This window comes from Neopelma chrysocephalum, unplaced genomic scaffold (genome assembly GCF_003984885.1).
Source record: "Neopelma chrysocephalum unplaced genomic scaffold, ASM398488v2 Primary Assembly neopelma1_80, whole genome shotgun sequence".
Lineage (NCBI taxonomy): Eukaryota > Metazoa > Chordata > Aves > Passeriformes > Pipridae > Neopelma > Neopelma chrysocephalum.
This window is the reverse complement of record NW_020897741.1, coordinates 1,172,734-1,189,035: the sequence shown is the minus strand read 5'-3', so window position 1 is coordinate 1,189,035 and position 16,302 is coordinate 1,172,734. Positions and strand designations below refer to the sequence as shown.

The 16,302-nt window shown below is 43.7% G+C and overlaps 1 protein-coding gene across 7 annotated transcripts in view; it reads right to left on the bottom strand.

Annotated features, from left to right (window-relative positions):
• Positions 1-390: 390 nt before the first annotated feature.
• ITSN2 (intersectin 2) overlaps positions 391-16,302 on the bottom strand; it is an 82,469-nt gene continuing 66,557 nt past the window's right edge. For all 7 annotated transcript variants that reach the window (XM_027690112.1, XM_027690117.1, XM_027690116.1 and 4 more), the window contains 11 exons: positions 8,925-9,046; positions 7,978-8,084; positions 7,174-7,357; positions 6,507-6,605; positions 6,179-6,346; positions 5,112-5,324; positions 4,257-4,378; positions 3,622-3,704; positions 3,400-3,483; positions 2,939-3,112; positions 391-1,839 (listed from right to left, as the gene is read on the bottom strand). In XM_027690112.1, coding sequence (XP_027545913.1) covers positions 1,682-1,839; positions 2,939-3,112; positions 3,400-3,483; positions 3,622-3,704; positions 4,257-4,378; positions 5,112-5,324; positions 6,179-6,346; positions 6,507-6,605; positions 7,174-7,357; positions 7,978-8,084; positions 8,925-9,046 — 1,514 coding nt within the window. In that variant the 3' untranslated portion in view covers positions 391-1,681. The remainder of the gene's footprint in view (positions 1,840-2,938; positions 3,113-3,399; positions 3,484-3,621; positions 3,705-4,256; positions 4,379-5,111; positions 5,325-6,178; positions 6,347-6,506; positions 6,606-7,173; positions 7,358-7,977; positions 8,085-8,924; positions 9,047-16,302) is intronic.

The window sequence follows — 16,302 nt, the reverse complement described above, 5'->3', positions numbered from 1 at the left end:
AAGAAATGTCTGGGATGCTGCTCCTGTCTTTGCCAGCTCCAGTTCATGCTCTACAAGCCAAAACCTGCTGTTTTAGGAGATTTAACTTAGGCTCAGCTCAACAAAGACAGTGCTGGTATTCTCTCCTGAACACAGTGTACAAGCAGTAAATCAAACTTTGAACATACATATTAGGTGTTCTGAGAAAGCAGGAAATAAGTAGGGGAGAGGAGATGGGAAGTGCTTTTCAGAGAGTCTGTGCTGAGCAGCAGCTGAGCCAGTGCCCCACAAACCAGTTTCTCTCCCGTTCCAGTGTGGTCCCATCTCCCCCCTAGTCTGGCTGCACAGCAGCTCTGGTCTCAAAGCCTGGAAACTCCAAACTCTCACTGTACAGACACAATCTCTCAAGAGTTGCCAAGATTGAGTTTTATTTAGGATTAGAAATACTGAACCACAGAAAACTGTTAAAAGTAACAGAGGTTGACTCAGTAAGAGGAGGGTGCACAGATGGTGACTGCATGGGAAACTGCCAGACTTCAGGAGGAATTGCTGCACCCGTGGAAAGGGCTGCTCAGAACTGCACGCTGTGCTTCCACAACAAGGCAGTTTAAGGAGGCAGTACAATGGTTACAATGTATCAAACATTTTATAAACAAACTTTTTTTTTTTAACCATCCCTGATTTGGTGCCAAGAGAAAGCTTTTGCTTTCAACCAGCTCTTTTTGCAGGTTTGTGTTGGGGTGTAGTTCCCCCCAAGCGAACCTTTTAAACTTATAATAAACTTTTCTTGAACGAATCCTGTAAGTTTTTCTCATTATTTCACATTCCCCTGTACAATAAAATATACTTTTTAAAAATCAATAAACATCTGTAGACAAATTACATTAATAAACTTATATTTTACTCTCTATATACATGTTGGCAATGTCAAAGCTTCAAGATTCACATGGAGGTCTGCAAGACCAAGGAAATGTACACAAATAACTTATATTTAGGAAAAAAACCCCAAAAGCTGAAGGGTATTTTGCCACATTATTGTGGGTCACAGTATTTAAAATATTTTTTCTAGTTATTCTTCACAACAACATTGTCTCAGCAGAGAATGATGAATCAAACTGAAGCAGAAATTAAAATCAAGTAGCAGTTACTGATTCCAGTGCAGAACTAAGTCAAGTAAAGAACTACACTTGATTCTTAAAGAATATACAATATATCGGAGACTTCTCCAGTGCTAAGGCTTCTTCAGCATTTTACCTTTAAAACCATCATCCTGAGACAGGAAGATTCCAGTGGATATCACTTTTAGGATTTCAAATGGAATGATTCCAGTGCTGAGCTTAAACCATTCCTCAGTCTGTCTGTCAGACCAAGTGGTAAAATATACAAACAGCTTGGTGCCACATTTCTACTTAATACTTTTTATGGCCCTGAAAATGGAAACATTGGCATCCAAACCCAAGATATTCCAACATAATAAAAAGGCACTGAGCTATAGTACTGTATATACAGTAACATTTGTGTTTGCATAGATCAACAACAACTGGGAACACTGCAAGGAACTAAGCACAAGCAGGAACTAAGAGGAAACACAGAGGCAGCAGGAGCTCTTGCTTAATAACCAGCGTGGGGCAAGGAATCTTCTACCAAAAGATATTCAGTCTGTCAGCTTCAGTTGTCCTTCATAAATTAAAAAAAGGTGTTCTTAGAAGAGTGTTTTCTGATCGAAGAGCTGCAGGTCAAAGCGAACCCAGACTTCTCCAGTTGGAACTTCATGCAGCAATAAGTGTTTAGTCATGGGGCCTTTGCTCTCTTGTTCTGTTCGGATTTTTGCTACTGGAACTTCGGTGCGACCCAAAAAATCTGTTGGGCAAGTGAGTAAGACATTTCATTAGGCAAGGACAGCTTAGAAAACCTGAAAGAGTCAGGTTAAGCAGCAATGCTGCATAGTAGGTGTTCAGTTCCAGAGCACTGCTCCCAGGTTTCCTGTTTGACTGGCCCTCAGCCCTGTGTAAACCAGCCAGCAGTGACAAAAAAGGGTCTTTTTAGAAGACAAAAATGCTATGGATTTAGGATGGAGAACATGCCTTTATTGTCACAGTTTGAGCTTAGGGCTTTAAAAACACTCTTAGAAAATACCCTTTCAGAAACACAATTTCAAATGTTCTCCAGTTTTAGAGCTGGCAGGTCAGAGTTAGGTGATAGAACCTGTTTACAAATCAGCTGAGGTGCCACAAAGACAATAAAAAAAATGAACTGTTTTGGCTCAGTCAACTTTTAACTAAGCTTATATATCATTCTTCTCACAAGAACAGTGACTTTGAACAATTACTACCACTAGTAGGTTTACAGTTCTATTCAGAAATCATATACCTTCTTTGTGGCCATTTCTTATACAACATCTTTGTGTGTGTCTGTGCATTAAAAGGCTCACTGTGGACTGAAAAAACAACAGACTGCTGTCCGGCTGGGAGAAGCAGCCAAAGTCATGTTACCTCACAGGAGAAAAGACTGAGCTATAGTTACATACATGGCACCTCAGGTTAAGGCAGTTCCTAGCAAATCTGCAATAATCAACCACATGTCAGCCCTGAAAGAGCATTTAAACTTTTAGGGAGTACCTGACAGCCAAAACCGTGTTGTTTCCAAGCAAAACAAGCAAGCTTATCAAGCTGTTGCTGTGCAAATACAACCTGGCACCTTATTTTTGGGTACCTATAGTGAGAGAGTAAAACTTCTGCTTTCAAAATCTCTGTCTGCCCAGTCTGACAAAAAAAAAAATAATACCGTGTCTGACATAAAAGCCAGAGTGGGATCAAATCTGACTGCCTGGAGCTGCTGGCTCTGGAAAGCTACTGAACCTCCTGTGTCCTGAGGCACTGCTTTTACACAACATTTCCCAGGCAGCAATCAGACCCACAGGCTCTCAGAACTGCTGCTTTTCCTAAATGTCCACACTTACCATCTGGTGAGAACTGATCCCTGTCAAACATGGTGATACACAGGACATCCTGATACAGGTCCTTGATGAAGAACTGGCAGTTGAAGTTCCACTTGGGGTTCAGGGTGTCCTGCATGGTTCTGGTAGTGTAGCTCTGTGAGCCCATGCTGATCTCACAGTACGGGTTGCTCTTCCCTAAACACAGAACAGGGAGTGAAAACCCCCTGCAGTGCAGAAACCTCCTCTCCATCTGGAGCCTCCCTGGACACACATCGATGCTGCTGCCCAGATGTGGATCAGGCAATCCCTATATCCCACAGCAGCACAGAGCTGGTTCATTTGTTCCTCTGAAGCTAAGGAATGGCTAATTCATACAGAAACTGTAGCTGAACCACAGTGTTTCCCAAATCACCAACCTCCTCTCAGCAAGCCTTTCCAAATGTTACAGGAATAAAAGTGATGAGACTGTTTCCCTCACTTACCATTGGGCTTACAGGCCTTTAGTTCTGTTGCTTCAATCACGTGCACCATCAAACGTCCTATTCCTGAGGTTTTCTGCGAGCGAGCTGGGAACAGAGAGGTCAGAAATAAATGGATTGGTTGGAACTGTAAAAACTGGCAATAGATCTGAGGAGGGAGATCCTGCACAGACACTGTGGCATCCTCCAGGTGGATGAGAAGGAAATGCAGAACTCTGTAGGTACCTTGATAAGCCTTTTCACGTTTCTTCTTCTCTGTTTCGATGTACTGCTCTGATGCCGCTTTGATTTTCTGGACCCAGGCAGTACTGCAAAGAGCAATCCCTACAGTCAGGGTCATCCCACAGGCAGGGAAGTCTTCAGCATCAGTGACTCTGCCCCAATCTCTTTTGCCATTCCCCCCTCCCTGGGTTTCAGAGGCATCACAAATCAAGTTAGGTCACAGACTAAAGTGATGGAGTTTTTGGATTTAATCTTAATGCCACATTCCAAATTAGACTAAATAAACAAAAAGTGGAGCTGCTGTTTTATTAAAGACTGCTGAGTCACATTAAAAACTGACCAGGACTGGGGAAGAATCCTATGGGATGCTGGACTTTGCAGCCCTAAACTATTCTTCTGTACAACAGTAACATCAAGGAGCAGCAGATGTGGCTGAATTCCACTGCAAGAGCTGCTGCACAAGCAGAACAAAATCAGAGAAAACCTGTCATTCAAATGAGAGTCAAGTGGGCTTATTTCCTGACCAAGGGACTAAACCCTATTCTTGAGCTGAGAGCCCCCCATGTCTGCTCACTGGAGACACGGCCTGCAGCCTCGATCTGCAAGTTTAGGCTCAGACCTGCACTGTCACTACTCACCGCTCGTTGATGTTGTCAGTTTTAAGTGTGTAAACTCTGTCGATGTGTGATATGTGGAAAACTGGCTCATCGCTTGAAGGGTCTGTGGGCAGTTTCACGAGGACTTCATTAAGGAAAACCGGCTGAAAGAAGAGCAAATGTCACTGTCGCAGCATCACCCTGTGACAATGAGCTGAAAGTTTACAAGGATGTTTAAATACATTGTTTTACTGTAGGGAAAATTAAAATCATAGGACACAGGACAAGCAATGAGATCATCGTGTAAAGGATGCAAGAAAGGGCTGAGAGAAAAACTACTCTGGCAATGCACCCCATTCTTGTCTTCCTAGATGGAGAGCTTTGTGAAAGGGGCATGACTGTGTAAGCAGAGCTGCTGTGTGAAGCTTGGAAGTCCCTGGAATCTCTCAGGCTCCCTGTGGGAAAGCAGCCCTGATACTTAAACTTATCTCCCGAACTTCAGAATCTTGAGAACATGCACTATGTGGACAGAGTGACTAAAATTTTGCACCTTTTACTGTTTTCTGAAGAAGGACAGGAAATTTCCCGTGGATGCAACTTGTGCAAACTCAAGTCAAGGCTCCTGCTTCTGAACATCCCACTGAGCTGCTCAGGCACGATGCTACTTCTGCCCTTTCCTCCCCAAAGTGGATGGAAGTGTTTGTTAAACCAAGACACAAAAGCCTGTCCTTTTCCAGGATCCAAGCCAATGGCGGTTGTGTAAGTTGTCTGCCAGGACATGCCTGTATGACAGCAAAAGGGGCCAGGCAGCTAATCCCAGCAGGACAGCAGCATTCCCCATCAGAAGCCAGGATCCACTGCTACTAACATGACCATGGAACACCTTGGTTCACTCACCATTTTGTACATTTTGAACTGGGAGTTGCATTTGGGGCTGAACAGTTTATCGGAGCCAGAAGACACAAACTGTTTAACCATGTAGGTGAGCAGGAGGAAGTCATTGAAAAGGAATCCGTACAGCTCCTTACTGCTCTTGGCCTTGTACAGCTTCCCACTGTGCAGGAGCTTCCGTGGTCCCAGGCAGTTTGTGAGGGAGTTGAACACAGGTTGCTAGGAGAGACAAAACTCATTAGCACCAGCAACTTCATGCAGAGATCAGCTCCTGCTCCTCTTCACCGTGGAGATTGTTCAAGTTGCTCAAAATTCCCTTCTGTTTTGTTTAACGAATTTAGTTACAAATTAAGAGAAAGGAAACTACTCTGTGATCAGCCATGGTAACAGCACAACTCCCAACTTGGAGAAGATTTAAGCTTTTACCAAAACACACATGGGGTTCTGACTGGATGAGGGCATTTACTGCACAGCCACTCCTCTGTTGTCCAGAAGCTGTGTCTAGAAAGAGCTGCACAATCTGCAGTCAGGCCACCTCTTACAGGTGCATGAAGAGGTGATGGAACCAGGACAGACCTTCTGGGCCTGTCAAGCCTTGGTTCCTTAGGCAGCCAGTGGAGAACTGTCACACCTCATTTTGAAGGCTGTCCTGAAAGGTACAGGAGCCTGAACTCCACATATCTTTGAGGATCTGGCACTGAGGGCTTCTGTGTCCTTCCTGCATGAAGGAAAACCTTGGGAAGCACAAACTAAGTGAAATCCCACATAGTAACACCTGACTTAGCCTAGTGGCAACAGGAACAGAACTTCATAGAGAAGAGTTATTTCTGTCTAAATGGTATCAGTTTAAATGGTATCAGTTTTTAAGCTTACAAATCAAGATTTCTCCACCACCAAAATCATGCAAAAATGGGGGTTCATTGCGTTATGGCTCTAAGTAGAATTCAATAAAAGCTTCTCTGCCAAGAGCTCAGTGGTGGATCACACTCCAATAAGGGATGTGAGCAGGGACTCCCTTTCCCCCTCCAGCCTTTCTGAAATTACTCTTCCATGCAGGGCGTCAACACAGCTACCTCAGCAAGGCCTTCGCACTGGACATGGGACTGTATCCATTCCAGCCTGTCCGAGTTCTCCTTCTCCCGCACCCCTTCGTTCACCTGGGAGCACAGCTCCTCCGCACGCTCCAGGGCCAGCCTCAGGGTACTGTGATCTGGGTGGCTTTCTGGAGTGTTCTCTAGAATCTGGTGTGGATCACAGAGGGGAGAAAACAAGATAAAATCAGTGTTAAGCACTGGTACTGCTCAGAGAAATTCCCATAAACGGTCAAGGCTATATCTTTGCTTTTGCTATCGAGATCAGACTCAAGGCATTCACCTACAGAACCTCACTTGGGGTACTCACACTCTTTATGAGCAGAGGGTAGCGTGTTATCCTTTGCATTGGTTTCAGGAGGAAACTGGAGAGGGGCATTCCTTTGCAGCGAGGGTCCAACGCAAGTTTCTGTGGTGCAGTAGAGATTTAACATTGCATTACTCATCAGGAAACAGTTGCCTCACTGGCACTGAATACTGAAAACTCTCTGATCAGATTCATTTTTCCAGGCATTCCAAGAGATCTTAGATTTTTCCAGTAAGCAAACAATACTTGTTTCCAGAACAAACAGGAAAGCCAGCGCTGTCATTGTACCAGACGCTTTAACAGCATAAATCATAGGTCATTGTTCATGCAGAATCCTTACATTCAAAACTGTTCCAGCTTTTATTTTGACATTACAGGCTCCATTCAGGTTGAAAAAGAACAAAGCAATGAAAGAAACAAATGCCTGATGTCAGCAACTCTGGGAATTCTCCTTTCACGGCCTCAGTAAATTAGCTAGAGAGAAGGACAGGGAATAAATAAAGAGCACAGACAGTGTTAACCAAGGTCACCATACAAATACACCTTGGAAGGGTCTCAGCTATTTTTGCAGGATTTTACTCTTCTGGGTTATTTTGATCTGGTCCATGCTGGTTAGATGGGCTCCTCCCTTGAGAAAAGGAGAAGGCACAAAAGCTACTGAATCAGATACCTTTAAGTAGTCTTTGAAATCAGCATCTTCATCAGTTTTCTGCTGCAGCAGCGACGCTCCGTTGAGCTGGCAGCTGCAGAACCGGATGTAGGCCTGCATGTGGGACAGCTCTGCTGCCAGGATGTCCCCGATCATCTGCACCGGCATCTTCTCTCCTCCCGTTTTCTTACGCACCCGCAAGGCTCTGAGGAGGAGAGAAATCACCATCCAACTTTGCTGCCAAGTCTGTGAGGCCTAAATCACAGCCCTGACAACCCCCACCTCTGAAAGGACTCAAAGCCTGGGAGGTGAATTCCCATACACAGCAAGGGCACTTCCAGGCAGCTCTGGGATCCAGCCTGAACCCCCAGGAAGTCACCAGCACAACATGCTGAGCTGAATGACCTGTCTGGTGGTGTCTGGGGGACTGGGACTCTCCTGTGAGGTTTCTGGGACAATCAGCATCAATCTCTACATTCAACCAGCATCCCATTCAGTGAATTATTAGTCACTTTGTCTCTCTAATGTTTATTTTTAGATAATAAAAGGTTGATGTGCAGAGAACTGGAAAGAATGCTTCCCATGCACATACTTTTGTGTAGGCTCTGCTTCTAAGGTATTACAGCAAATGTGCATCTGTTCTTGCTGTTTACTCTTCCCTCTCTCTTATTACAACTCCTTTTGAAGCAGTCTGTTCTGAATGCACACATGCACAGGAAATAATCAGCAAGGACAGAATACTTATTGTAAAACCAGGAAACTTCCTGGAAAAAGGAAAAAGAGAATAAAAAAGAGGAAAATGTAAGACTGCAGGTAAGTACTCACTTCAATAACTTTGTATTTGACATGATGAGTTCCTTCCAGTTAACAAAGATCAGCCCCATTTCTCCTTCTGTGAGAGAGCCCGAATCAGCCATTGGTTTTTGGAAAACCTGGAGCCAAAAAATGAGAAAAGTGAGTTGTTCTTCAGAGACAAAAGCAGCTCAGCCTCTTGTTTAGCCTAGCAGTGACTTTGCTTTTGTTGAATGCTCAGTGTCTTATTTCTCAACAGTTAAAAGCAATTCCTTAGTAGCACTTGTGACAGCTGCCACTATTTCCCCATAGCGTGTGACCCCATTCTGACACCAGCATCATCATTTGCAAAGCAGGAACAAGCACTGGGACCTGCAGGCTGAGCATTCCCATGATTTCAGAGTCAATCACTATACAAATTGCACATTGTGCCTGTCCCCCTGCCCAGAGGATGAAGGGTCACCCTGTGTGCAGAACCACAGCACATCACCTCTGGAGAGCAGAGGTGTATTTAACACCTGTCACACTTCGCCACAGTTGTTTTATGCGGAGAGGTCAAAATGGATGCCCAGAACCACACTAGGCTGCCCAGTCCCTGCCTGGCCTAGTGTGCTGGTCTTGCTTCCAGAAATAAAACTGAGGAGAAGGCACATGATAAACTTTTATGGTGCTTCTACAGCTTCTGTCATGAGCCTGTGCAGCTCTGCTCGACACCCGGCCCAGCCCATCATCTTTCCACTGAACCCAAACACCAAAGAACAAGATTTGGAAAACAGGAAGGTCCTCGTAAGCCAATGGGTTTCACAATGTTGTTTTGCCTGGTGGGCAACCATGTAATGTTCACTGGAAAGGGAGATGCCCACACACCTTTCCTCTTCCAGCATCTCACAATTTGTAAGAATCCCTTTATTGTTATTGTTCAGCAGGACAGAGATGCTCTTTTTCCAAATGCATTTTCATTCACATCCAAGACATCTCACCTCTACGACAAGCTGCAGATCATCCATGTACCTTTCCTCCGTCTGAATGAGCTCGTGAATGTAGCCCTGCCTCTTCCTTTCCATTGGCTGCATGGTGTCAAGGCTCTGGAGATCAGCACACCCTACAAGAAGCAAGCCAGAAGTTTAGATCCCACTCAAGGCACAAGATTTGATGAATTAAAAGAATTGCACCAGCACACACCAGCCTGTGCCTCAGACCACACAAACAGCAGCAGCGGGTTTCAAAGTCGAGTGATGTAGCGATTGACCCCCTCCCTCCTTTGTGCCATTTTTCAGTCAACTTTTTATTTCTTCAAATGCCCCTGTTTCTTGTACTGTGATGCACAATGAGAATTCCTGACTTCTTGCCACTCCATTGGTCTCATGACTTTTCTCACCTCTTCTGCCAAACTGATTTGAAACTGTGATTTCCTCTTACCTCATGCAATGTCTTTTTGGACTTGATGATCTTAAAGATCTTTTCCAACCTTAATGATCCCATGATTCTAAGTTCTCTTTTGTGAGATGAAGTAATGAAAAATGTGTCTGGTCCTGACTTAGGACATTGCACCTTTAATCCCCACCCTATTTCTCAAGTCCTCTGCCTTGGTTAATAATTTATGATAAACCACCACTACAAATTTTTAAAGTTATAACACGTAATGTTATATCTGTGTAACTTCACAGTTGCATAACTTTTTTTTCTAAAATGAGCCTGAAATATGTTGAATTATTTTTATGTATCAATTACAAATAATCAAAATCATGCACAGGAACACACTGGCAGTCAGTGACACAAACCCCAAGTTTCTGTAAGAACATGCAGGCCCTACAGCTTCACACAGCTCTTTGTGTATGTTAGTAAACAAGACAACAGTGTTCAAACTTTAGTAACCAACCCAAAAACTGGTAAAAACAAAGCGGTTTAGCTGGGTAAAGGAGAGAACAGAAAGTCAATCTGGATCCGTCTGTCAGCCATCACATGCCAGCAGAGGACTGTGAAGCAGCAGGGTGGGGGAAAAGGAGAAAAAAAGGAACAATTACAGAGAGTTTGAGAACATCCTTCTATTGCTGGGTGTGATGGCATCGCATTGTAATACCAGGTGGGTTTTGCAGGATAGCAGAAAGGACATCGCAGGAACTCATTTAAATCCGGCATTTCTAGAGGAACAACACTTCATGAAAATTTACAGGTGGTGTGGAAGGAAGGGTGACCTACAGCAGGAAGGGCTGTGCCTCCCCGTCACCCTGACACACCTGGGACACGAGGATGTGGCTTTATTCACTACCAGTGTATAGATCTGTTTATGGGAGGGCTGCTCTAAATAATGGAGTTAGTAATAAATTTGAGGGGAAAAAAACTAAGAAACACTAAACATTTGGCTAAACTTGATGAGACAGTGACCTAGCGGGAACCTCACAGGCATCAATCTGCTCTGAAGGAGTAGCAACTGTCAGCAAAAGAGAAACTCTTATCAAGTGAACTTATGACACCATGCCAAGTATTCTAACAGAGAAACCCTTTGAACAACACAAAGAAGTAAAACAGCAAAGGCAACAACCAGATTGAAAATCAGAACTTTTCAGTTCTGTTTTGCACCCTAAGGAGGATCACAGATCTTAAGCCTTCTGACAAGATTTGCAAAAACACCACTTTTTACAAAGAGATCTGAGATTGCAGCTCTTTTGATTGTGCAGAATGCTGCTTCTGGCCTTAGTTATCCCCAAAATTACAATCAGGCCAAAATTAGATGAGAAAAAGAAGTAAAGTTATAGACCAAAGTCATTCTTGTGAAGTTTGGTATCTCAGTCCATCGAGATGGTCTATGGCCAATGCGTGCTACTTCTGTCACCCTTCAGTCTGTACAGCACTGAGTTTAAGCTCACCAGTTTCCTAAGACATGAAATTTTAAGATAATCAGGGGTTTGCACAGCAACCAGGCTTTATTTATCCAGATTTGGAAGTCTCAGCTTTGACCATGTGGTCACATCAGCAGGGATGGACTGAAGCTCCTGTCTGCTTGTATCCCAGCTGTTGGAACAATCCACACGCTGGGATTTGGGTCTGTCCCATGCTGCCCACTGAAAGCAGAAGCAAACACTGGAAGAAAAACGTGCCTTTTTCTGCATTAAAATAGATTTGGTTCATAAGCTCATTATCAGATGCAAAAATGCAGTTACATTAACTGATTCCTGCACTAACCTTGTATTTGGCTGTCAGCTTCTGGCACGAAGGGACAAGTGCTATTTTGTGTTTAATATTTTATTTAATTTTATTTAAACACTAGTGTTTACTAGTGAAAACACTCCAAATTTTGATATGTCTGATGATACCGGCATAAAAACACAGTACGTGATCCCCACATTTGGTGTTAGAGGGTGAATTCAGGCATTTGGGTCTGAAGGGAAGAAAGGAATGAGACCAGAGAACAAACCAGCCTACCTGGTGCATTTGCCAATGTTTTCCCAAAGTGTCCATAGCAACCCATGGGCTCACTGGTATGGAAAGGGTGGACCTACATCTCTACACCTTTTCCTCCCACATTCCTGTTCCCTCCTTCCCTTGCATCAGTTCTGGCACTTGTCTGACTCCCAGCTCACACCCTGGCAGCAAACAAATCCCAAGGGGAGGGAAAAGAAAACAGGGTTTTTTTGCTAGTTTAGCAGCCAAGAATGTGCATGGAAGCAATAAAACTGTCTTGTTTGGCAGCAGAAAGCTGTTGGTTTGGCTTCCATCGGGTTAGGATTCATCCCAAGCCCCAGATGCAACTCATGAAAAGCAGTGAGATTTCTGGGAGCACCTGCAGAGGGGATTGCAGCTATTCACCTCCTCTGCTTACTGAGAGGGTTTCCTGACCTTTGGAGGGGAAGCCAGCCTGCCTCTCCCATCAAGAGCAGGTAGTGCCAAGCTTTCAGACCGCCTGGAGCACGACCTGCCCAGCTCCCTTCTCCAGTGTCTGGTACCTTGGAAACTTGGGACATACCAACAAAGATATGCCTACACCACCTGTGGTGCCTTCTGTGCTAAATCCTGCTCTCCAAGGGGAGGAAGCAGCTGCCTCAACAGGGCAGGGCAAAACAAGCTGGAGAGTGTATAAACAGGAAATCCCAGTCTCTACAGTTGTGTTTAAAATTATACTTTCCCCTCCAAATATACCTGAGCAAGGAATATTTTTTCCTACTAGGATTACTGCCGCTGCCTGAAACACTACCACATTCTACAGTCCAAAGATGTTCTGCTCTGGAGGAGATTCACATGCCTGAAAAACATGGGGGCTGGGGGTGAAAACCTTTCCAGTTACTGACATATTTTGGATTTGAGCACATTCAAGGGGAAGAGCGACACTTTCCGAAGAAAAGAAATCCCCCAAAGAAAGAAAAAGATGAATGAGACCTATCACCATGTCATTTTTCTTGGTTAAAAAAAATGAGTGAATTTTAATTCTTCACTTAAAAGCCAATTCCAGAGAACTGAAGTAAAAAGCAGATGAATAAGAGGCTTTCCTAGATGCCCAGAGCTGCTTGGGCACTGAATGCTTTGTCCTCTTCCCCAACAAACTTCCCCTCTCAATGAACAAGGAAAAAACACATTAGAAATGACAGCTTAACCCTCCAAAAGGAGCTCAGGCACTTGCCCAGAAGGATCTATCTAGACCAGAGGCATTAACTGCTTTGGGTCACCAGTGAAGACTATTTAGGGGTAGAGAGGAGTTTAGATTGGATATTAGGAAAAATTTCTTCATGGAAAGTGTTGTCAAAGACTGGAATGGGCTGCCCAGGGAAGTGGTGGAGTCACCATCCCTGTAAATGTTCAAAGGATGTGTGGACAGGGCACTTGAGGAGATGGTTTAGTGGTGGGATTGGCAGTGCTGGGTTCTTGGTTGGACCTGACGATCTTAGAGGTCTTTTCCAACCCTAATGATTCTGTGATTCTATATAAACTGCATTTTTAAGAAAATATCTTGGTTTGTTTAGGGTTTTGGGTTTGGTTTTTTTTAAGGGGGTTGGTTGGTTGTGTTTGGTTTTTTGTTTGTTTGAATCCCAAGCCAGTAGATATGGCTGGGAAAAGCAAGTAAGGCTTGGGTTTTTTTTTCCCTGCCTCTTATTTTCCCAAGCTGCCATAGGAAGGCCACATCTCACCTTCAGGACCATGGGCTGGCATTAGAACAGTCCCTTCAGTACAGCCAGGGAGCAGCTGGTGGCATCATGGGACACCACCCACAGCCACTTACAAGCTCTGCTGGCACATGTAAAGCCAAAACACTTGTGACACACTCCTGTCACTGCCTGGAGCAGCCTCCGTGCTATTGAAACCCACAAAAGGAACTAATACAAGAAACCTGTGGCCATGGAAAAGGTGGTTTCCATCAGGCCCTAGGAAAAATAATAGAAACTTTTGTCCAATCTCCCCTAATCAGTAAATGCAGGATACTCTCTCTGCTACAATAGAGGAAATTTATAATTCAATTTCCAAGAGGTAAAAAGCAAGACCAAGTCTCTCCATCACAGAGCCAGGCAAGACAATGCTCAAACAGAGCTATTCAGCTGGGAAAAAAAAGCCTCCCCAGAAGGACAAAAAAACCACAGCAGACAAACTAGATCCTTTTATGTGTCCCTTTAATAAAATACATTTGCATAGTTATCTTACAACGTCGTTTAAAACCAAGGATGAACAATTGCCTCATGCTAAGCACAGCCTGCATTCGCGTGTCTCAACAACCATCCCTGCACACGGACACTCAAGCTTGGGAAGAACAACAGGAGGGATCTTAAGGCAGCACACACCATTACACAGCAGTTTTATTGGTTCATTACATTGAAGTAGCACAACCCTGCAGCAGCTCCCACTGCAGGCCAAGGATTGTCGGCATTCCTACGAGCAGACTTATTTACAGGTGTTTCCAACCCGGCTCAAGGAAATCACACAGGGATACAATCTGACAAAGCATCGAGATGGCAAAAATATTCAATGACTGGGAGGAGATGTTTCAGTTATTAGTGTGTAACTTTTTGATGGAGCTTTATGCCTTCTGCACTCCTGACTGCACCATTAATCACATGGAGAAAGTGCTTTGGATGCTCTCAGCCCTCACCACCACTGACTCCTTGCACAGCCCAGCCCTGAGACTGGGTCCCAGTGGTGGCACAAGACCTTCCTGCATGGATCCAAGTCTGGATCAGGAACTAAGCTTGTGTAAAACTAGACTTGTGTAGCTTGTTAGTCCATTACATAAACCAGACAGTTACAGAATTAGGAAGTGTTTTGGTACCTGTCCTTGTGCATTTACAGCACTATTCATGTTCTCACCCCAATGACACCAGGGCCCCTGTTCTCTGCTGGCCCACAGGAAACAACATTAAGCAAATACTACACTGCAGGCAGCAGCATATTTCACTTTCCATGTTGGCTCCAGTGATACTTGTTAACCTTGTGTGGCTCTGAGCAACATTTAAACTCTCAGCTCTTGCCCAGGAACCATCAGTTAAACAAAAAACTCTATTTTCCAGCTTGCCTTCAGTTCCACAGCCAGCCTTTTTCACTCAAATCAGGGTGATTTTACTTGGCTGGCTGGGATGACCAACTGAACTCAACTCTATGGACCCTTAGCAACAAGAGGGTGGATTGCACACAACCAGAGAAAAAAGTAGCATTTTTGAAAGAAAAAGTCTGATTTAAACCCAAGCTTCTATTAGCTCCACCTCTTCATTGATACAGAACATTAATTAATAATAATCTTGCCATAAATACATCCTTGCCATGGTCTTTCCTATGGATGACCTGATGTGTGTATCCAACCCTTTCTGCACCAATGTGAGGAGAGCAGAGCTCTCAGGTGATTGTGCTGGAGCTGTGCTAGACAGACTTTTGCAGTAGAGACAAATACTGAAGGCAGGCACTAAGTCTCTTTCAGTCAGCATTACTAAGGTGTGTTGTTGTTATCTTTGTAATTACAGTTAGAGACTTTAGAGCATACTCAGTTAATACTGAAACACAAAAAGGTAACTGTAAAAGCACAAGATGCTGCACTTGAATACTCTTCAGTTCTAATCTAGAGGCAGCAGTTTCAATAATTTTCAATGCTTATAGCTACATATCCAACAACAGGGCTACCTGTGTGAAACTTTACCTAACAGTGCCCTAATCTCCAATTGTATCAGTTAAAAAATGTGTAGCATGCCGGCTGCTTTTGGAAAATGCCACATAACTATGTCCTCAAACATCCCAGAGAGGATGTTTTTAGTTTTTTGGAGACCATTAATAGCAATCTGGCATTCAAGGAAAACTGACTGAACATTGGGAAGTCAGTGTGGCTCAAATCCCACAGGTTAGCAGTGCCTTTTAGAAATGAGATAATTTGGAAGATCACTCAATTCTCAGACTACAGCAATTGCTTGATGCCACTGGTGCAGCAAAAGACGCTTCAGCCTGTATTAAACAGGCTTTCCAAGACAGAAATTCTGAGAAGGCAATCCTGGGTCAGTAGCACATTTTAGTAGAAACACTTGAAATGTAGTTTCATAAGGAAATCAAGTCATCTGGAATAGTCAAAGGATTATCTAGCACATTATTTGCCTACAACAACGCAATTTCATTCTATAACAGAATACTGGTTCAGACAAAATACATCCAGAATAAAAACCCATTTGTAGTTTTCTGTAGGCACATTGCTTAGTCCATATTGCACAGAAGATACATCTCTGAACTAAAGGGCACATATACATTATTTGATCAAGTATATTAAATACATAACATTGAGATTCTGGAGAAAGGCTTTTAAATTTTTGCAATTGGACTAACCTTTTCCTGATAGTACCTTCACAACATTCATATGTGTATATATATATGTGTATATGTATATGTCTCTATAGTAAACAAGCAGTGTTTTGTAAACATTTCTGATTGCATAAGTGACCTTTGCTGTTTCGTAACCAAGTTCGGGAAACCAACTAAATTAAATACTGTGTCTATGAGATTTCTCCTGTTGCTACAAGAGCACAGAACTATTTAATCAGAGAAGGCTGCAATTAAATTAATCCTTTTCTTTAAAGGGGAATCAAGGTTATAAGTCCCTCCTTCCCTCCAAATATTACAGTAAGACATGGGCACCATTACTGCACCTTACTGGTGACACATCACGGCCGTGAAGGACCACCTTTGGGCTGAGGAGCACCGTTCCATTCCTAAACCCAAATGCTCTGCTCTCAGCTCCAAGTGTCACTTAGTGTCTCTTTACTGGCAACATCTCTGTATCGAGGTTAGCTGTGCACTAAGGCTGCTGGTTTATTCACCAGAAGGAAGAGCAGCAGCTTTCAGACAGTACTTTTGAGTCACTGCAGAGCGCAGCCAGACACAAACAATTCCGTACCATTGACTGTT